Source organism: Lipotes vexillifer, unplaced genomic scaffold, assembly GCF_000442215.2.
Source record: "Lipotes vexillifer unplaced genomic scaffold, Lipotes_vexillifer_v1.1 scaffold56, whole genome shotgun sequence".
In the NCBI taxonomy this organism is placed as follows: domain Eukaryota; kingdom Metazoa; phylum Chordata; class Mammalia; order Artiodactyla; family Lipotidae; genus Lipotes; species Lipotes vexillifer.
The window spans coordinates 223,297-246,883 of NW_006798991.1; the positions used below are offsets into that span (position 1 = coordinate 223,297).

Consider the following 23,587-nt stretch of genomic DNA (forward strand, 5'->3'; position numbering starts at 1 on the left):
CAGTCCATGAAACTAATACACACACCCACTTGTTTATCCCAGTATTACTGCTAACACATGTCCAAAGTCAACTCATTATCTTCCCTCTGAAAAGGACTCTTCCTGCATTCTCTGGCTTAGTTATTCAGACCACTCTCTATTCAGTATCTCAGGTTAGAGGCCCAGGACTCCTAACTCCTCTCTTCCCCTGCATCTATCTAACCAAATGCCATGATCTTTCACTTCTGCCTCCTAAACGTTACTCATATCTCTCTTCTTTCCATCCTAGCTCTTCCAGCCCTAGTCCAGTCCTCACCGCTGCTGTGTGGACCTTCCTGATTCTGGAATTGGGCCAGAGTGTCCTATCTAGAGAGAAAATCTGCCCATGTCACTATTGCTTGTAGCTCCCTGACATGGCAAACAAGACCTCCATGTTCTGGTCACACCCACCTCCCTAACTTAAATCTTCTGCCCTTCACTAACTGACCATGTAGGCAAGTGATTCCCTTCAGAAATTTTTTTTTTTTCATGCTTTTGTACAAGTTGGGCTCCAATGTGGAAAATTCTACCATAACACTCCTCTTTTAACATTTAGCTCAGGAATTACTTGCAGAAGGAGATCTCCCCTGTGCTCTTCATCTTAGGATTGGAACCCCTCATCTGGTCTCCTGTAATGACCTGCATGTCCCCCTGCTATTGTCCCTAAGACAATGCACTTGCCATGTATTATTATGTGTTTCTTCCACATCTGAATGGACAATAGTGACTGTGTCTAATTTACTCTAGTGTTCCAAGGGCCTAGATTCTAGACTATGCAAAATCTCAGTAATTGTTGTTGCTTATTCAAATTTGACCTTCTATATCCTTGCCCTAATTTTTCACTCAGAACTAGTGTCCATCACATCACTTCTATACAAAATAACTTGATGGCTATAATCTCTATTCAACACAGTAGATAGATATCACCATGGGAAGCAACCTAGAACATAGTTTTGGCCCCTCTGAACATGCTATGACCCACTGATACCTACAAATTATAATTTAAAGAAATACTGAACCATTTCATGTTTTGAGCTTTATATATGACTTAACTACTGAAATTAGTTGGATCCTAGAAGGAGAAACATAAGTGACTCACACTGGGTAATTTGAGGACAGTGTTAAATGAGACAATTTACACAGGATTGGGAAGGTGGGAAGGAAACCACAAGATACTTCTTGAGAATCCCAGAACTTGCAACATAAAGGCCAAAAAAGGTTTGATGGGACATGGGAAGAGAGAAATTACCGGACTATGTGGAGAGGGTTGTCTGCTAGGAGCTGTGAACTATACAGGAAGGATCAGCCACCTGCAGTCCCCACGAGGAGGAACGTTAGAGGTAAATACTCCCTATCCTCACTCTCTTGCCTCCACTGAAAATCCAGGAGGAGGCAGTGGACAACAAAGTGTGGTGCAAACCACTCAGGTCAGCCTCCTGGGGCCCGAGCAGGATGCAGGAGAGTGGAGCACACAAAGGGAGGAACACATGGACAATATCCAGCCCCACAAATATATAAATTAATATTCATTTTCACAAGTAGGAGGAATCATTGCCCTAGGGAAGTTACTGCCCTCAATTCAGAGTTTCAAAACATAGTTTCCTGTTTAGAGATTCAAAAACTGTGAATCTAGCCTGCTGGCTCCCATAGAGCAGCTCCTCTGAATTCATTGTTAATTCTATGAAGATGACAACTTTGTTCTTGGCTACCATTTTATTTGAATTTTCATTCATCTTATATTTTTCTCAAAATGAAATCTGAGTAAAATAAAGAACTGATCTCAGATTTGAAAAGAGCTACAGCAAAGAAAATTTTTTCTGTTGGTATTTTCATCACTGAAGGCTTCTCGTTTATGAAATAAGGTGCCTAATGATTTTCCATCCAAGGTGGGGTAACTAAGAAGGAAAAATGACATAGAATTAAAAATTTAATACTCCAACATAAAATAAAAATTAAAAAAATTGTGAATCAACTATTCTCCAATATAAAATAAAAATTAAAAAAATTAAATAGTGCTTCTCTGGTTATAACCATAGATGAAATCATTTTTCTTTACCTTCATAAATGAGTGAGTTTCCTCTCTTTAGCCCAGTCTTGGACATCTGCTTTTCCAAATATAAGGCAGAGGATCAGTCCTAATGTGTCAATGGCAAATGACAAGGAGAAGACATTCCTCCACCCAAATTCAGGGTCCTGAGGAGACAAAACTTCAAGTAAATATTAACCCTTTCATCCCTTTTTCTACGAAACTCATTAATAGTTTAGAAGACAATGTTCACCAGTGGGTTTTTGTGTAGAAATTCATTTCCTGAACACAGCTTAATAGTTTGATGGAAAGAATTTCAAAATGGATTCAGAATGTTCTTCATAAAATGGACTTAAGGACCGTTGCAATTAACCTCCAGAATTGTATTTGTCCCTATTTATCAAAGTGCCATACATTTTCTCTTTTGTGCGAATCATGACTATATATATGCTAATAATATTTCTTCTTGCAGTGCAAGAAGAATCTTGCAAGAAGAAGATTGTGGGCTTTGGAGCTAGACAGGTCTAAGTTAGGAGAATTCCAATTCTACACCCTCTTAGTGGAAAGACATATTCTATCAGATTTTAATCATCAGGAAATGAGGATGATAATGTTTCATTTTCATAATTGGTGGGAGAATCAATAATTAAATGAGATTACTGCATATGAAATACCTGTAATAATACCTGCATGTATCAGGCACTTAAACAAATTTGATTTTATTATCTCTTTGCTTTTGCGTGGTTATGCAAATGAAAATTTCAAAGTGTTGCAGAAGACATGGCAAGTTGCGTATATGCATGGATTCATCATCTTCTCACAGGACATCTATATGGCTGTGTGATTTCAAAGACTGGATATTAGCAGTGGCTCACTAGTGAGTGCTTTGGTTTCAGAATAAGTAAAGATTGAGGTCATGAAGGAAATTCTTTTATATTTTTCTTTGCCAAGTTGATCTTCATGACAAAGTTACCCACAATTTAATTTTATTATGCAAAATGTGAAAACATTTTTTTATGCTATTACCTTTATGAATGGATTCAGCAGATTGTTTTAAGAATCCTCAACAAGAAAACTTTGCCTGACTGAGAAGAAATCCACTGACAGTGGGTGCCAGGATAGCAGATATCTGTGCAAACCCCCTCGAGGCTTCCATGAGAAAGCTGGAATGCCTGTGGGTGACAGGAATGTTCCAGGCTAGATCCATAGACACTTCAGCCCTGCTTAGCATATGAATCCATCATATAGTAATTATGTCAAAAAGGACTCTCTCTGTGTATATTCACAAGGTACTGAGACAAATCAACAACACTCTTCTCCCACATACTTGAAAAAATGGCCCCAGGCTATCAGTGGTCCTTGCCCATGATTTATAATTTCACAAGGTTTGGGGCTCCCGGAAGGCTGCAGGCTAAATCTTTTTCAGGAAATATGAAAATGAGAGTGGAAATTATAGCCCTACCTTGGAGCAATATCTAAGGCATTGATATAGATCCCTGGCTGACTAAACAAGTTTAGTCCACAGGAGAGCATCAGAAGGCTCGCTGCTGTGATATAGCTGGAGGCAATGTATGGCAGAACCACAAGGGATGCTGAAGAAGGGAGACTTCCTATGGAACGAGGAACAGACGAATTAACCAAGATACATCTTTGGCTGTTGTATGCCTTATGAATTATCAGAGCTTTTGGTCCTATTCTTAACTAGAACTGTGGCAATTTTCCTCACTGTAACAAGCCTAAAATTCTTGGTCAGAAGGAAATCTGCCAGGTAACCTCCCAGGATGCCAACGACCCAGGCAAAAATAAAAGGAAGGGCAGACAGGAAGCCACTCTGAGGGGAAAATCTTGAGTAAACCATCATAATAAAGGCTGTGAGATCACACCTTGTATTTATAAAGCACTAATAATCATACCAACAACTCTGAAATCATACTTTCCTAAGAAAATCAGTAGCCTCTTCCATCATGCCCTCAGAAAAGCTACTCACATGACTGTTACATTATCTCTTGGTAATAAAAGATAAATTTTTCTAGATGAGATGATTTGTGAAAGCAGAGTAATTCGAGAGTCATGCAAACAGGAGAAACGGGTGGAGGGAAATATACTCACATCTCTGATATCAACATTGAACACAGAGCTGATGTAAGTTGGTGTGTATACAACCATTATGTTAATTAACCATTGATGGCTGAAACAGCAAAAACACAAGGACCGGAGAGGGGTAGAGATCTGACCATAGCTTTGATGGGAAGAGGCTGCTTAGAAGAGCTGACCTGAAAACAAATTTACTGATTAGAATAGTAAGTTCTGAGACATGCTCACACGTTCTTAGTCACCCTGATAAATCCAGATGCTGATACAAGATCTCTGGAGAAGGTCAGAGTTCTTATGTGTACCTGTTAGGCCAAGGAGGATATGATGTATTCTTTTTCTGTGATGTTTATCTATGGGTGAGTGATGGGGTCATCATAAATCAAAATAAACCAGAGAAGGCAGGAGACACAGCCAACACCTCGTGCCAGCAGAGGTAAAATTGGTAAACTTCTGTGAATTGGTAAACTGTGTGAATTTCTTTTACATTGGGATATTTTCTGGTGTGGTTCCTGGGCAAAGCTCTTGCTCTTAATATCTTCTTCCCATTTCTCAAAATATTCACATGAATATCACAGCTTTCTAGAACCCATTCCTTTATATTTCTTGATTATTTGTGTGCACAAAAATCACAGACCCTAGGAATGGCACTAAACTTGACATCTCAACCTTTTTAATACTAATAAAGGAAAACTATTTCTCTGCTCACAACCCTTCTGACACCAAATGTGTGGGGTTTTCACACTAAGAAATTCTCTAATTCTCTACAGACACCCACCTGGCATCCTACAGTTTAGCTCAGTTCTGACACTATCTGGCATTAGCACAGACCCTACAGAGTAAGGGCTCAGTCACACAGGCTGCCCCCTACTTCAGATACTAATTGCAAGTAGTGAGTCCTCAAATTACCCACACTTCTGTTCAACTTTACTACAAATTCAGGTTCCCACAACTCCCTCTTAGTCTGATAATTTGCTGGAACAGCTCACAAAAGTCAGGGAAATATTCATTTAGGTTTACTGGTTTATTATAAAAAATATGATAAAGGATACCGATGAACACCCAGATGAAGAGATACATAGGGTGAAGTCTGGAACGGTCCTGAGTGCAGGAGTTTCTGACCCTGTGGAGTTGGGGATATGCTACCGGCCCAGCACGTGGATGTGTTCATCAACCTGGAGGCTCTTAGAACCCCATGGTTTAGGGATTTTTATGGAGGCTGTATCATGTCGGCATAATCGATTATTAACACAATCTGATGCACCCTCTCCTCCTGGGAGGATGGAGGGTGGGGCTAAAAGTTCCAAACTGCTAATCACCACTTGGTCTTTCTGGTGGCCTCTAGCCTGAAGCTATCCAGGAGGATACCAAGAGTCACCTCATTAGACAAAAGATGTTCCTATAACTCAAGAAATTCCAAGGGATTTAGGAACTCTGCTTAGATGCTCCTGTCATCCCTACCACTCACCATGAAATTACAAGAGTTTTAGGAGCTCTGTGTCAGGAACTGGTGGCAGAAACCATATCTATATATTTCTTATTATATCACAATTAGCCAATTCTAATAGGTGTGCAGAGGTAGCTCATTGTTTTTATTTGCATTTCCCTAATGACTAAGGATGTTGAGTTGACCACCTTTTCACATGCTTATTTTCCCTCTCCCTATCCTCTTTAGTGAGGTGTCTTTGCCCATTTTTAAATTGGGTTTTTGTTTTGTTATTGAGTTTTGAGAATTATTTACACACTCTGGATAAAAGTCCTTATTGTACATGTTTTTTACAAGTATTTTCTCTCCATCTCAACTTGTCTCTTTATTATTCTAATAATGCCTTTTTTTTTTTTTTTTTTTTTGCCGTATGTGGGCCTCTCACTGTTGTGGCCTCTCCCGTTGCGGAGCACAGGCTCCGGACGAGCAGGCTTAACGGCCATGGCTCACGGGCCCAGCCGCTCCACGGCACGCGGGATCCTCCCAGACCGGGGCACGAACCCGTATCCCCTGCATCGGCAGGCGGACTCTCAACCACTGCGCCACCAGGGAAGCCCCTAATAATGCCTTTTGAAGACCAAAAGTTTTTAATTTTGATGAAATCCAATCTATCAACTTGTTATTTTATGGATCAAGCCTTTGGTGTCATAGCTAAGAAATCTTTGCCTAAATAAAAGCAAAGATTTTCTCATATGTTTTCTTTTAAAAGAATGATAATTTCAGATCTTACAATTACATCCAACATTCATTTTGGGTTTTTGTATAGAGTGCAAGATATGGATCAAAATTCTTTTTTTTTTTTTTTGAGCACCATCTGTTAAAGACTATCCTTTCTCCATTGAATTGCTTTTGCATCTTTGTCAAAAATCAGTTTATCATTAATGTGTAAGCCTATTTATGACTGTATTCTGTTTCAGTGATCTGTTTGTCTCTATGCCAATACCACAATGTCTTGATGACTGTAATTTTATAATATACCTTGACATCAGGCTGTGTTAGTCTTACAACTTTGTCATTAATTTCCAAAATTGGCTGTTCGAGGATCTTTTTATTTTCATGATAATTTAGTTTTCAGTGCATGTTTCACATCTTTTGGCAGATTTAGCACTGTTACATATTTTTTGATGCTTTTGAAAATGGTACTGTTCTCTTTAATTTAAATTTCTGATTCTTTCAACTTTTGTTATGCCTAAAAATGCCCTTATTTTGCCTTTGTTTGTTTTTTTTTTTTTTTATTTTTTTTATTTTTTTATTTTTCCTTGCGTTATGCGGGCCTCTCACTGTTGTGGCCTCTCCCATTTGCGGAGCACAGGCTCCGGACGCGCAGGCTCAGTGGCCATGGCTCACGGGCCCAGCCGCTCCGCGGCATGTGGGATCTTCCCGAAACGGGGCACGAACCCGCGTCTCCTGCATCGGCAGGCGGACTCTCAAGCACTGCGCCACCAGGGAAGCCCCTGCCTTTGTTTTTGAAAAGTTTTTTTTGTCTCTAGAATTCTATGTTAACAGATTTTTTTCTTTTTTCTTGAATTATTTGAAAGATGTTGTTCTACTGCCTTCTTGCTTTAATTGCTTCTGATGGGAAAGCTGCAGTCATCATACCTTTGTTCTTCTCTCTACTTTTAAACTTTGGCTGCTTTTAAGATTTCATCTTTATCACTGGTTTTGAGCCACTTTATTATAGTATAACTTGGTACAGGTTTCTTCATATTTCCTGTGCTTGAGATTCATTGACTTTTTTGGATCTGTGAGTTTATAGTTTCCAACAAACTTGGAAAACTTTCAGCCATCATTTCTTCAAAGGTTTCTTTCTGTTCCCCCATCCCACTCCTCTCCTTTGGGTACTACACACCTTACTTACGTTCTCATTTTATTATTACCTTTTTCTCTGTGTAGGTCATTCTGGATGGTTTCTATTGTTACTTTTAACTTCATTAATCTTTTCTTCTGTTGTATCATCTGTCATTAATTCAATCCTTATATTGTAGTTTTTATCTCTAGAAGTTTGATTTAGGGTCCTTAAAAATATATTTTGCACATCTCTACTTAAATTTTGAACAAATAAAATTATAGTTATAGTAACTAACCTTGTGTGCTAGTTCTAACATTTGTGTCAGTTCTGGGTTGGTTTTGATTGATTGATTATTCTCCCTATTATGGATTGTGTTTTCCTGCCTTTGTCCATACCTGGTAACCTATGCTTTGAGCCAGACATTACGAATTATATCTTGTTGGGTGCTGAATATTTTTTTATTCCTATAAATATTTTTGAGCTCTGTTTGGGGTACAGTTAAATTACATGGAAACACTGACCCTTTGGGTCTGGTCATCATCATTTGTTAGAGGGATCCACAATAGTGTGTCCTCTAGAGCTAATTATTTCTCCCTATTGAGGAAAGACATTTATTAGGATTCTGCCCAATGGTCCAAGAATTACACAGTTTTTCATTCTATCTTGTGGAAACAGGCACTATCCCTGATTCTCTATAAGTACTGGACACTATTCTTTAAATTTTTCCAATGATTTCCGGCACACACACACCCCGCCCCCCACCAGCCTCAAATGATGTCTCCACACAGGTATTCTAATCAGTGCTCTGGTGAGTATCAAGGGGGACTCTGCAGATAGCCAGGGTTTTCTCTGTGTGCAGTTGTCTCCTGTTAGGCCCTCTTTCCTGTGAGTTCTACCTGCCTTACTTTCTCAGGGCTCTTACCTCCATCTCCTCAACTCTGATACTTCTGTCTCTCACAAACCACCACTCTGCAAGTCTGTCCCCTACTGCCTGCTAGGGTAGCAGATTTTGCCCAATCACTTTGTGTTAATAATGCATCATGGCAGGTTAACAGCATCATAGGCATGAGGACTTCCAAATCCTTTGATGGTATAAGTTAATTCTTCCCTACTATTATATTAAGACATTTACTTTTACTAGGATCCTTCTGTCTCGATTCATTTCCTCCAGAAAAGTACACACAGATAGATACTCAGAAGAATCTCCCTGAATATGAAAACCTAGAGTGGGGAGACAGCAGCTTACCAAAGATATAGAAGACAAAAGGCCACCCAAGGGCTTGACTGATGATGCCACCCAGGAGGATGGCAATGCAGCTTCCCAGCATCATTCCTGCAAAGAGAGAATAAGCTGTGGGGCTCTGGACTGCCACCTGATAGATGCCTACAGAATGACAGATGACATGTTACAGAGCAGTATCACCATAAAGAGATAAGCTTAGTAGAATGTATGGACTTCAAACTTGTGATTGAGTTCATATGTTCTCCTGAGGACCCATTTTTTCTGGCAGTTCCCTAGTAACATTGTAGATGACAACCATGCTTCCTTTTATGCTATTTTAATTTTTAATTACACAATTCGTATAACATATGCTATTGTAAAAGTAAATTACTGCAAAGAACCAAGGTTCCCCTCACATGCCCCCCAATCCATCCCCACTCGAATGTTAACCAATAGCTACAATTTATTATATGATGTATAATTGCATACATTTACCTCTCTGCACACATATATAATGTACATCTATACATACATGCAACTCTTGGTAAATGCATTTATGTAATATATAGACAGAAAGTTAGATATATTTGTCTATTAATGTGCTAATAGCACTGTTTTAATTTCCATGGCTTTACCAAGTATTCTCATATATAGTGAGGCACATATCCCTTTTACAACTTCTTAAAAACTAGACTATTATGTTTTTTTAAATTTTCCATATGAACATTAACATCAACTTGTCAACTTATATATATATATATGTGTGTGTGTGTGTGTGTGTGTGTGTGTGTGTGTGTGTGTGTGTGAGTTAATTTTAAATAAGCAGGGCCATAATGTACCTATTGTCCTGTAACATTTATTTTTTATTTAACAATTGGTCTTGTAAATGTTCCCATGTCACTGTAGATTCTACCTAGTTGTTATTTATGAACATAAACTTAATTATCACTTCTGAAATTATACATAATTTATTTCTGTACAGTAAAATATCAGAAGTAGGCTTGCTAAACCAAAGACTGTGCATTTTTTGACAGAACTGCTGAAGTACCCTGCTAAAAGTCCATACTAAATTAAACTGCCAACAAAGATTGTTTTCCTCATCTCTTGACAACATTGTACATCCTCAAAGCTCCTAGTTTTCCAAATATGAATGCAAAACAGTATATAAGTTTTTCTTTTTATAGTGAAGTTGAACATTTTTTTCATTTTTATTTCTTTTATGAACTGTTCATAATCTTTTTTTGTTTCTTTCACTTGTTTAACTTTGTCTCAATTTATAGAATCTTTATGTGTTGTGAATAATAACCCTCTGTCTGTCATGCTGGCTGCAATTCTATTCTCCTGATTTAAACTTTGTTTATGATGTCTTTTGTAATCTAGCAGTTGTGAGTTTTCATGCAGTCAGATCTGTAAGTTTCCTCTGTAATGACCTCTAGATTTACTCCTTTGCTTAAAAGGGCTTTCCTGATCTCACAGTTAAAAAAAAAAATCAGACCAGGGCTTGGACCCGTGTCCCCTGCATTGGCAGGTGGATTCTTAACCACTGTGCCACCAGGGAAGTCTCAGCAACAACTGTTTTTTATAGCAGAATGTTCTTTTAAAATGAATATCATCTACACATATTGCCGTGGATCTCTCTGATGTTAGTTGTTAATTATTTAAAATCTTCTTTCAATTCCTTTATTAATTTCTTTTTCATCTGGGTTAGTTCTTGCAGTTTTTGAGTTTGGTTTCTCTCTTTCATGCTCTTGATTTCCTTCAAATGTTTGAAGATTTGGGAAAACCAATCCTTTTTTTTTTTTTTTTTTTTTTTTTGCGGTACGCGGGCCTCTCACTGTTGTGGCTTCTCCCGTTGTGGAGCACAGGCTCCGGACGCGCAGGCTCAACAGCCATGGCTCACGGGCCCAGCCGCTCCGCGGAATGTGGGATCTTCCCGGACCGGGGAACGAACCTGTGTACGCTACATCGGCAGGCGGACTCTCAACCATTGTGCCACCAGGGAAGCCCAGCCAATCCTTATTTATATTTGAGGATATCCCTTAGTCAGCTGTGATAACCAAAGTGAGTTTCCTTAGTCCAAACTGGAGCCTCCATTCCCCTATCAGTGGATATGAGCTCTGATGACAAAGACTAATCCTCTAGGGTTGTGAAGGGCTCTCGAGAGGCATAAGGTCAGGCAGGGTGTGTATGTGTGTGCACGTGACTCGTTTTCTGGACTTGAAGAATCCCTGGCTCTCCTACCCTTCTCTCCTTACCCAGCACCCAGACTTTGGCAATTTCCAGTTTGTTAGCCCTACTCTTTGCATTTTTCACTTTGACTCAATGTACCTGAAGCTTTCTTCCTCCAGAATATTCATTCCACGTACACTGTCCAGACAGATCATTATCAGAAAGCAGTTCTCAGGACAACTGAGAGCAATTCCAAAGAAAATTAAGTTGGATTCATGCCTCACACTGAACACTAGTATAAACTCCAATATTTCAAAAATTTAAATATAAAAAATGAAACCATACATATTCATTAAAAGCCAGGTTGGACTTTTGTAACATTTCTAACTATGACTCAAACCCAGAAACTGTAAAAGAAAAGAATGGTCAATTTGACTACATAAAAATGTATTTTTAAAAAATGGCAAAAGGCATTATAAGCAGAGTCAAATCACAAATGACAACTTGGGGAAAATAAAAGTCATGTCACAAAGGACCCATCCCCCTAGCTTATAAATACTTGATTGACATTGAGCAGAAGACAAAGAACCTTGCAATAAAAAATGTCAAAGAACTCAGTGAAAGAATGTTGGATTGTAGTGGACTCATTTCCGCTATATGTTTTTACCTGAGAAAGCAATGCTGCAGAGCCGGCTTCATTCATTTGGAGGACTCCATCTTTCCCAGAGTGCAAACTGACCCCCATATCCTAACCCCTGAAATAAAAATAGAGTTCTTGATATGTGGTCCCATAGAGAAATTCATATCCAGCGCATTATAAAATATCTGGGTACCAGGCTCACACCCTGAAGTATTCGAGTTGCAATGAGGAAACCTAGTCCAAGGTCAGCTGCCAGAGGGGTGAAGAGAACAAGAAACGAGGATCCAAACAGAGCACCAACCACCGCTTTGTTCCTACTCTTCCAGCCAGGTATCCACTGGGAGCCAGTGTCAGGATCACGCCATAGTTGATAGAACTAAAGATGATGCCCTGGATTTGAGGGCTCCAATCATACACCGGGGCCTTAAAGAAACAGAGAATGCTTTGGCAAGCCATTTACAGGAAGGCTGTTGCATAACTTAAGAAGCCTCTTTAGATCTTCCACTTGCTTTCAAATCACTATTTCCTCAATTAAAACTTCTTAACATATAAACTCTAGAAAAAATAAATATCCAAACAAACAAATAGCAAAAACAAGAACACAACTTAAATCTTGCATTGCTTACCCCTGCAGGAAGACTTTTTGGGGAATTATTTGGGTCATCAAATGAGTCAACAGGCAGCCCCTCAGTGGAGCTGTTAAACTGGGACTGATGGTTTGTGCTGTTGGCCATGGTTACCATGGTGATGTTCACGATAATATTTTGGGCCATTATTATGAAGTTGCAGAGATGTGTGATGAAGGCTATTCCATAGCGAGTGGAACATAAGCTTGGAGCTGGAAATATTATGATATTATATTAGTGCTCTCTTTATTGAATCATCATTTATTTTTCACAAGTTATAATACAGAAAGGTATCACCTGACCATTTAAATGGCACTTCTATTGGCTTTGGGAAAGAAAGATTACAAAAGCAGAAAATGACTGAGTTGAGTCAAAGGGTGTTTTATACCACAGCTTTATAGACCCTGCCTTGCTCTGGGGTGTTCTGTTCTTCCTGCAATTTTGTCTGTCCCATTCCTAGGTTACTGTATTCTATGGTTGATGAAATTACTCATATTTAAATATATATATAGATATGGATATATAGAATATATATATTAAAAGTAAATATATACATATAAATGAAATATGTATAGTATACATATTTAAATTATATAATTTATATTATATGTACTATATTATATACATATATAATGTAAATTTTAAACATTGAAGGAGTTGTTCATTGGTATAGATTTATTATTCTTCTCATATGTCTCAGTCAATGAAGGCAAACTTTCATTTAAATTTTGAAGTTAAACCTCTAGAAAGATTTTCTCATTAGAGAAAAATTGACACTGACAAACTATGAAAAAATATAGTGAAAGTGAAAAAATAACAGAAAAAGCAATGAGCACAAAATTAAAATAATCTGTTTTTGTACTTCCAGGAAAGATGGCTATTGCCAGGAAGAAACTATTGCAACAATCCAGAAAAGAAGTGAAGAACCGTGAATTAGGGTGGTAGCAGTAGTGGAACTAAGATGTGATAAGATCCCAGGTAGACTGCAGTAGGGGAATAACTGAATCTTGGTTTCAATTTTACAGATGGGTGAGGGAACGGCATTAGAGAAGTTCTGCTTCTAAACAGCTGGAAGAATGGAGTTGCTGTTCAATGAGGAAGAGAGCTCTGTAGAAAAAGCAGGTTTGGGGGCAGTGGGGTGATAAACAGCTTATTATTGGACAGTTAAGACAAAGATGCCTTTTTTAGCACCCAGGATGTTGAGAATGTTGTTGCATATAAAACTCTAGAGTTTAGAATAGAGGTAGAGGCTGAGGCAAAACATTGGGAGTTAATAACCTTCAAGAAGATACTTGAAGCTATGGTATTTAGGAAATGAGAATAAATAGGGAAGAAAATCAAGGACTGACTCTAGGGCTCTCCAATGCTTAGAGGTTGGATAAATGGGAAGAAACTGTCAGTGGAAACTGAAAAGGAATGGTCAGTGGGGTAGGAAGAAAACCAGGAAAATGTGGTGTCCTGGAAGCCAAGGGGAAAAGGGCTATAGGGAGGAGGGAGTCAGTAGGTGTGTCAGATGTTTCTGATAGGTTATGTAACATGATGACTGAGAATTAACTCATTTAATCCTCACAATAATCCTATGAAGCAGCTACTACTACTATTCCAATTTTACAGGTGCAGAGAGGTCAGCTAATAGTATAGCTCAAGTGTCTATGCTCTTAACCACTGCACTGCATGTGTACAGTGGCTTTTAATTTGTCCCAGATGATTCCATGAGAATACCTTTGCCACAATCCAAGTGCACTCATCTATGGGGTTTGTATGGCTGTATGGTGTAGGAGAGGAGAACAGCACCATGCATCATCAAGAAGTCTTCAAAGCTTCAAGAAAAGAGGTGCCTTGAGGTTTACAAAAGAGCCTTTCCCTCAAGACCATACTCTCTTCTCCTTCAGTAGAACACAAATCTTTGCAGTGAATGTAGCGGAGAAGGAAGAATTTGGAAGAAACTGCTAAGTGTACTGTAATTAGAGTGAGGAGCTAAAAAATAATATCTTTGTAAAGGTTTTCCTTTCCTTTTTGGAGCTAGGTGATGACTTCCTATGTCAGTCAAATCAACTAATAATTTATCAGTTCTTTGGCCTCTGATCTCCCCAGTTTGCTTTGGGATCCTAGAGGCCAAAGGCTACAGAAAGCAAGTATCAGCAAACCAGGAGACTAATGGCTCACAGATGGGTGGGGTGAACACCTGCCTCATGAGATTGCTGAAAGATCCACTAGAGGCTGTATTTAAAAGGCTTAGTCTGGTGCTTGCTGCATATTAAGCGTTCCCTACAGGCTACTATGTGTGTTCTTAAAAGTTATTTGTTTCCCGTGTCTAGTTAAAATATATGAAAAATAATGTTGGTACAACATCTCATGTCTTAAAATTTAAAAGCTCAATATATAATACAATAATACTGCCTTTTGTCAAATTGAAGTTGTCATTGATTTAAGATGTATCATATTTTGCTCTACTAAAAATCAATTGATCAACTAATCAACAAATCAAACTTAATAGATCCAAAACTAAACTCCTAAGTCCCCCCTCCCAATCTTGCTCCACCCAAATTCCTTCCCAACTCAGGTGATAGACTAAAAATCAATTGATCAACTAATCAACAAATCAAACTTGATAGATCCAAAACTAAACTCCTAAGTCCCCCCTCCCAATCTTGCTCCACCCAAATTCCTTCCCAACTCAGGTGATAGAAATTCCATCCTTCCAAACACTTTGCAATTTATCCTTGATTTCTTTCTTTCACAGCCTACATCCAGTCTATCTAGAACATACTGCTTTCTTTACATTCAAAATGTATGTAAAATTCAACCACTTCTCACCAGGGCCACTGCTATCTTTTTTGCTGTGGTCTCTTCCGTTGCGGAGCACAGGCTCCGGACGCGAAGGCTCAGCGGCCAACGAACCAGTGTCCCCTGCATCGGCAGGCGGACTCTCAACCACTGCGCCACCAGGGAAGCCCCGCTGCTCTCTTTTTGTTTAAAGCCTCTTCCATGTGGTTCTAGCTACCAACATCTCTTGCCTAGATTTTTGCAATAGCCTTCAACTTGACTTCCTGCTTCCAGTCTACTCTCATTACAGCATTTGGAGTGCTCTAGTCATACCATAAATTTGATCACGCCATTTTCTGCTCAAAATTCTCTATGTGGCCACACTTTTTTTTCAGATTAAAAACTAAGGTCTCTATAGTGGCCAATGGAAATGAAGTATTTATAACCATTGCTTAAAGTTTTTATTTTTCTTAGGAAAAAATCCTGAGGAAGTAATAATTCCAACTGTAGACAAGTGTTATGTTACAGGATATCATGAGATAGATAGATAGATATGTTATATATAACATATACAATATGTTATATCTATATAACTATATCTATCAATTAATCTATCTGTATGATAGGTAAGCAAAACCCCCCAAAACTCCACAACTTAAATATCCAACCACAGGGATTTTTCAGGTAAATAATACTTTATCTATTGGATATACTGGAATAATAATATGTATCCTTTAAGAATAATGATTGTATTATAAAGCAAATTGAAAAGTATGTGTGGTCCAAAACATGCAACATAATATATACAGCACAGAACTATATAAAATATACATGTAAAGGAAGGCAATAAAAACAAATTACAGTGGTTACATTAAGCTTAGTAACATCTTTTTTCATATTTTAACTTTTTGAGGTTTCTGTAAATAATTTTTTATACTTTACTTAATTAAGCAATACAATTATGCTTACAATATTACATGCAATAACAAGCAGAAAACACAATACTATGTGTAGACGATTTGGTAGCATATATCAAGAATGCAAGTGCATATGGCCTAAGATTAGGAGGTAATCATCAAAAATAAAATACTTTTTTAGAAATGCACATTAATAGTACTTGATTTTTAAAAACAATTAAACACCTTAAAAGACATGAATTCATCTCTTTGTATTACGATATTGTAAAAATCCACCATAAAATCCTAAAACCACATAGTCAAGGTTGAGTTTACCTTTCCCAGGACTGAGCTTCTCATCCCCTTGTACATCTTAGGAGTACTTCCCTGCCGTGGGACTCAATTCTGTCATGGTGGCCATTGCATTCTTCTCTCCTGATCCTGATGATTGTTTTTCACCTACAGGGTGATATGTTATCCAAGGGGTCAGCCACGAGAAATGAGACTTCTTTGAAACATTTAAAAAGTGGGCAACAGGCAAACAGAATCTGGGCCGTTCCATCTGGATGGGGTATAAGGAGGATCATTACCTACTCCTGGCTCAATACAACAGGTGTACTGTGCCTAAGGCGTGGAACTGTTTATTATTTAGGATCTGGAGTACTCACTGTGTGCCAATTTAAGAGCGCTGGATTTGGAGCTAGGCAGTTCTAAGTTCAAATCCAGGCTTGTGATTTACCTAATGTGCTGAGTGCTACCAGGAACAAATTTGTGTGTTTCAGTTTCCCATCTGCTGTTAATAAGAACAATGACAGCAACAGCGCCGCAGCAGCACCTTCATCAAGGATCTGTAAGGATTCAATAGACTGCACGTGCCTGGCGCTCAGCAAGTGGTTGCTATGTGATTTATTGCCATCATTGTTGGAGCTACTACAGATGTGGGTCACCTCGGAGCTGTGTCCTTCCGGCATCTTCTACTGCACCTGAGAACCTGGCTTCTGGTACCCCTGGTGACTCCCACACTGCTTCCCCATTTGACCCACTGTGAGTGTCGCTAACATGTGTCATCAATAATTGGAGACCAAATTTGTATAATGAGATGATACAAGTTTTTATTTTTTTATTTATTTATTTTTTTTGCGGTACGCGGGCCTCTCACTGTTGTGGCCTCTCCCGTTGCGGAGCACAGGCTCCGGACGCGCAGGCTCAGCGGTCATGGCTCACGGGCCCAGCCTCTCCGCGGCACGTTGGATCCTCCCGGACAGGGGCACGAACCCGTGTCCCCTGCATCGGCAGGCGGACTCTCAACCACTGCGCCACCAGGGAAGCCCAATACAAGTTTTAATTGGATAAATTTGACATGTAACGTGTAAATTTAAGGTGTACATCTCGTGTTACTTTGATACATTTCTATATTGTAAAATGGTTGCCGTTGTGATGATATTTATCACATTATATACTTAGTACAATATTATTGCCTATGTTCAATAAACTGTACATTAAGTCTCTATGGCTATTTTAGTACTTGGTACAGATTTGTACCCTTAAACACCATCAATGTTACTCCCTACCCTCCATCCCCTGGTAACCACTGTTTTACTCTCTGTGGCTTTTTTACATGTTTGATTTTAAAGATTCCACGTGTAAGTGATATCATGCTGTATTTGTCTCTCTCTGTCTGGCTTATCTGATTCAGCATAATGTGCTCAGTATCCATCCATGCTGTTGCAAAAGGCAGGATATCCTTTTTTCTCATAGCTGAATAATATGCCATTGTGTATATATATAAGATGATACAATTCTAATCCTGATCATTTTTGGCCACAAGTTGATGATATGTCTACAGTGTTATAGAAAAAACTAACACAGAGATCTTGACCTTTCTGCTTATAAGAGAAGTAAAACATCTTTCCTACATACAATATTAAGATCTTTAATACCCAAGGGGATTCTTGTATTGTACTGTGTGTAGAATTACAATATTTGTGCTATGTTTAGTGCTCAATTTATTAAATGTTAAACCTCTTAAAGGAAAAGTTTCAAAACATGTAACTATTTATGCCACTAATAAATCAAAGTTGTTGGTTCAATAAATAATATCCTCTTAAACATTTAAACACTGGCACTTAACTAGACCCGGTCTAAAACCAGTGTTGCAAACTAAGGCATGGCTTCTTAGCATTTATAAAAATTAAAAGTTTCATTAGTGCAGTAAAAGTTTCATTACTGCCCGTGCCATAGGCTGCCCCCTTAGGATATAAAGTTAGACCCTCTCTGGTGGCACACGGCCAGCAATGTTGCTTCTCTTTCTCACTTTGTGAGAGTGTGGGGTTACCAGGGTTGATTGGTCTTTCCTATTCCTGACCCCATGTTCCCTCAACTGCTTGCCCTACTTCCAGGACCCAAATCCAACCATTCTTTGTATAAACGAACTTTGTAGGAAGACATATGTACTTTAAAAAATGGGGCACACTTCTGTCTATTCCCCTCTACATATTGAAATTTTACTTTTAAAATATCCCTAATAATGCTATCCTTCTTTGTGTTATAACTAGTATATGAGCATTTCTTACATTAATACCTTCTTTTTAGAGAGTTATTATGGAATCATGGTTTTAAAACGATTCCATTTCCATGTAATTCTATTTTCTTTTCATGTTATAATTATCCTACTTGGGTGCAGGTCAAGTTCAGAGTGTGGCCTTTGGATGTCTCCTCTCTATATTTATTCATTGTTTTTCTTAAACAGCTTCATTGAGGTATAACTGACAATGAACTGTGCTTATTTTAAGTGTACAATTCCATAAGTTTTGAAGGATGTATCCCCATGAGACAATCGATGCAATCAAAATAGTAACTTATACATTACCCCCTGTAAGTTTCATCCTGTCGTTTTGTAATCCGACCCGGCAGCATTTCCCAGCTCCTGCCCATTCATCCTGCTCTTCTACCCCTGGAAACAAGAGATTAGCTTGCATTTTCTAGCAATTTGATAGAAATGGAATCATATAGTATGTCCTCACTTTTTTCCTGGCTTATTTCACTCAGCAGAATTATTTTGAAATTCATCTATGTTGTGTACATTAATACTTCATTCCTTTTTATTGCTGAGTAATATTTCATTGCACAGTTATACCACAATTTGTTTATCCATTCATCTTTTGATAAAAATTGCATTGTTTGCTGTTCATGGCCATTACAAATAAAGATGCTATGAACATTCATGTACAGGTCTTTGTTTAGACATGTGCTTTAATTTCTCTTAGATAAATACTTACGAGTGGTACCTATGAGTGGATAAATACCATGAGGTAAGTATATGTTTAACTTTTTGAGAAAATGATGAATTGTTTTCCAAAGTGGTTGTACCATTTTACACTCTAACAGTGTATGAGAGAGTTCCAGACCCTCTGCATACTCCACAATTTGATGTGGTCAGTCTTTTTACTTTCAGACATTCTAAAGGATGCGTAGTAATATCTCATCATGGTTTTAATTTGCATTTCTCTAATGAGGTTGAGCATCTTTCCATGTGTTTATTTGCTATCAATATATCTTCTTTGGAGAGGGGTCTCTTCAAATCTTGGCACTGGGCATTATAATTCCCTGGTGTGGCCAGAACATTTCAAAAATAGGCCTTTTAAACGTGAAACTAACACAACATTGTAAATCAAGTATACTTCAATTGAAAAAAATAGGCCTTTTGTACCTAGGGAAATTGCCCTGATTTTAATTGCAAAGATTGCTTGGGAGATACTTTACTAAAGACAAAGATGTGGCCACCTGCATTGTCTTGCACAACCTGGCAATGCTGAACAGGAATATGTTGTTTTTATTAACACCTTTTCCCCATGAGTGATATTTATTCTCACTTCCATGTTCTGTTATGATGTCAGTCAATGTAACTCTGTGGCTGTGAGACTTTACCATCCCCCTGCTGTGGGACTGTTTGGACTGGAACATTCTGAAAGTCAGATTACTTCCAGTTTTCTATTATCTCTGTTCTAGACAACCAGGTATGCCTTGTCTCGGAAACCTGAGTGCCCAGTCCCAGCAGATGTGACCATATATTCAATACACAGAGATCATTCTCCCAGGAGATTTTACAAGCATTCACTCACACAGCTAAACAGGTGGTTGAGTATAGGCAACAAACAGGGATCCACATAAGGGAAAGTTCTGAGAGCAAGTGGCTGCCAAGGGAACATCTGAATTCCAGGGAAGGTTGGTGACCTCAAGAAAGTTTTCTGGCTGGATGCCCCGGCAGTGAGGCTGCAAGGGTAATACAATTCCACTTCCACTAGCCTCCAAGGCATAGGACTATACAAAAGAAATTACATACATATATTTATATATTATGTATGTTTTGTATATGTGTGTGTATACACACACACACAAGCACACATATTTTTTAACAGCTACCTTATTTTCCATTATTGGTCCAGAAAACGCTGCTGGTTGCCTGAGTCAGAGACTATATGGCATCCTGAGATGTTTCTGGTTCGAAGCAGTGTTCACAAGGAATTATACTGAGGTTTACCTTCCTGCAGAGACCACTGGGTTTAAAGGCTGGGGGTGTGCAACCAATAGTATCCTCCCTATACATCTGTGAGGGAGCAAGTGTCATCAAAAAGTTGTAACTTTTACATCTCTGCCTTGAGGACTCTCCCTGATCACCTCCTTCCAACTGTCTTCAGCCCACCTACCGTTTTCTGGTGGCCCTGGTGACTGTTCCATTGCCTCATCTCGACATTTCTTCTTCTATCCCCAGCCGTTTTAGTTTGGCTAAATTTCACACCATCTCACTGGTTCCACCTCAGCATTCTTCTAGATGCTGTCTTAGACTAGAGTCACCCCCAGCCCTGTCTTGTGTCAAAGCCCTGGACCCTAATTGATCTGGGTGGGAAACTAAGGCAATGAACTTGATTACAAAAGGATGGAGTCCCTCAGGACACTGGCAATAGACCTGTTGCTGCTGTGAATCTGCCCAGGAGAAAAGCCCTGCACAACCTTCGCGGGGGCAATGAATCTTCATGTAAGAGATGGCGCTGTGATTGCCAAGGCTCTCTTGTCTGAAGTGTCCCTTCACAACCACTCTGCAGCTCTTCTCACACCAGCTGTTGCTACAGCAGAAATTATGATAGCTACTGTTATTAACTACTAACCCAGGCAGTTTACATCAACCCCAGATGGAGCTGTTACTGACCCTTTTCAGCCAGCTCATCCCGTTGGCAAATGAAAGAGTTGATGTTTGCTCACAAGCCCCCAAGTTAAACTCCCAAAACTCAGCCTTTAAACATTTTACTAGAGCGCCTGTTTCTTGGAAATGTCTCCCACAGTTGGCATTTTCTCAAAGCTTATGGCAGATCGGGGACAATACTTCAGCTTCCTGCTTCTACCCCTCTCCTCTGCGCCTTGTTACGGAGATAAGGCTTTTACATCTTCATTCACATTTTTTTTAAAAGCCAATATGAGAAAACCTGCGACTTGGGGGGTATACAAAAATTGCCAATTGTTACACAGAAAGGACCCTTGGAGAGCTTTCGTAGCAACACCAAGGTAAGTGACTTACTTAGTGTCTGAGGAAGGACTTCGACTTAGAACCTGCTCTTCCTTCACGCTCTCTGCAACCACAGCTTTGCCCGCCGGCAGCTGAAGATGCTTTGCCACCTGGAGCTTGACTCGTTAATCATTAATGAGATTCATAAAACTAGAAGCTGAATGAGAAGGCTTCTTGCCAAGTGGCCTTTGGGGAAATTTTCAGAAAAGTGTGCCTTGAGTACTCGGAATCTGAACCCCCTCTGCAGTTCTGCCTGCTTCTCTGCCAACGTGTGATTCTCGACCTTTCTCCTCAGGTGCATCTCCTCAAAACCTCAGATGCGTTCGCTAGTTCAGACATTTGCGTGTGGTTTTTACTTTGCTTTACTGTGTCTTCGATGACTTTAGTTCTCTTTTGAAAAGGTTGAAAAAAGAAAGAGGGCTTCCCTGGTGGCGCAGTGGTTGAGAGTCCGCCTGCCGATACAGGGGATGCGGGTTCGTGCCCCGGTCCGGGAAGATCCCACATGCCGCGGAGCGGCTGGGCCCGTGAGCCATGGCCGCTGAGCCTGCGCGTCCGGAGCCTGTGCTCCGCAACGGGAGAGGCCACAACAGTGAGAGGCCCGCATACCGCAAAAAAAAAAAAAAAAAGAAAGAGAATATCATAATTAAAGGCAGTTTAGTAGTTTTTTCCCTTCTTTGTTGTTTTTGTGGTTTTTCTCTTTGAAATTTTAGTTTTTTCTTTGAAATACTGAACTATAACAGATAAAGTTGAACTTCACTCTATTGCTTTCCCTGATCCTTTCTCTTTTACACACACACACACACACACACACACACACGAACAATAATATGTCTCACATAAATTTAGTGAGGTTTCTCCACATTTTTCTACTTTTACTCTCTACAGGTATGTTCACAAACTATATAAAATAATGCTTTGTATCATTTCTAAATTTGTGTACATGCTATCATGCGGTATGGGCCACATAACTCACTTTGGAGAATAAGCAACATGCATTTGGAACACCCGCATGGCCACAGTGGAAGCCAACCTCTCTCAGTTTATGTTGACTTCTTTTTAACTACGTGCCTATGCAGTTGAAAACATCCTCACTGCTTTCCAAGTTTGCATATGGTTCTGCTTGTCTTTGTCTCAGAGATGAAGCAATGCCTTCAGATCTCCAGCTTTATGTAGATAGTTCATTTCCAGCTCCCTGCATGCTCTGTGCTTGCAACCCAGACACCTTTCTATGTAAGCATGAGAGTCACTCTCCAGCCATGGAGAATTAAACCTGGTTCTGCATTTCTTTGAGCTCTCCTGGCTTAAGCTCTGGCTCATCACTTTGATTTTAAGTTCCTTCTTACTTCTTAGTTTATGGCCCCTGAGGAGATCTCCTTTTGATTTTGAGTTTGACTCTTTATACCTATTTGGACTATATCATGGGAGAGTAAATCACCTCCCAGGATTCTGGTGGAGGAGTGAGACCCTGGCAAAATCTATTACTGAGATCAAGGATTCTGAAGGAGGTGCCTGGGTCTTGGGGAGTCCAAGCTACTATTTTTCTTTTCTTTTCTGGCTGTGTTGGGTCTTCATTGCTGTGTGTGGGCTTTCTCTAGTGGCGAGCAGGGGCTACTCTTCGTTGTGGTGCTTGGGCCTCTCATTGTGGTGGCTTCTCTTGTTGCAGAGCACGGGCTCTAGGCGTGCAGGCTTCAGTAGTTGTGGCACACAGGTTCAGTAGTTGTGGCCTGTGGGCTTAGTTGCTCCGTGGCAGGTGGGTTCTTCTTAAACCAGGGATCAAGCCCGTGTCCCCTGCATTGGCAGTTGGGTTCTTAACTACTGTGCCACAAGGGAAGTCCTCTAAGCTACTATTTTTCAAGCATTTATTATATGTCCTCCTCACAATTCTTTCAGGTAAGTTTTATTATATTCATTATGAGATAAGAAGAGAAAAGAAAAACCGATTTGTTCCATCTGCACTTTGGGAATTTAAGCATGGATAATCTAAGTCCATTATATAGAAGAAAGGGATGAAAATTTCACCTTCCTGTGTAAAAGATTTTTCCCTGAGTCAGTTTTTGAAGGACTCTGAACCCTGTGATAAATGATCAACAACTTTAGAATTCAAATACATCTAACCCTGAATTATTATCCAAGTCAGAAAATGTGACTTGGTTTTGCAATTTAATTTTTAACTTCATCTTAAAATGCTCAACTTGGAACATTCTTGCATTCAACTTGCTTTGATTTGGTAGAAATAGACATAAGTTGTCTCTGTGTGGGAAAAAAATCCAACTTCGCTTCATTTCTATAATTAATTTT

The 23,587-nt window shown here is 39.3% G+C and overlaps 1 protein-coding gene across 1 annotated transcript; it reads right to left on the reverse strand.

Moving 5' to 3' along the window:
- Positions 1-2,076: 2,076 nt before the first annotated feature.
- On the reverse strand, positions 2,077-16,150 carry LOC103075263 (sodium-dependent phosphate transport protein 4). The gene is given in 14 exon segments (XM_082931516.1): positions 2,077-2,211; positions 3,126-3,216; positions 3,507-3,657; positions 3,749-3,875; positions 4,154-4,264; positions 4,267-4,317; positions 4,441-4,556; positions 5,768-5,770; positions 8,657-8,743; positions 11,469-11,556; positions 11,635-11,744; positions 11,747-11,864; positions 12,068-12,279; positions 16,066-16,150. Coding segments are annotated over 14 exon segments (1,485 nt in total).
- Positions 16,151-23,587: the final 7,437 nt, after the last annotated feature.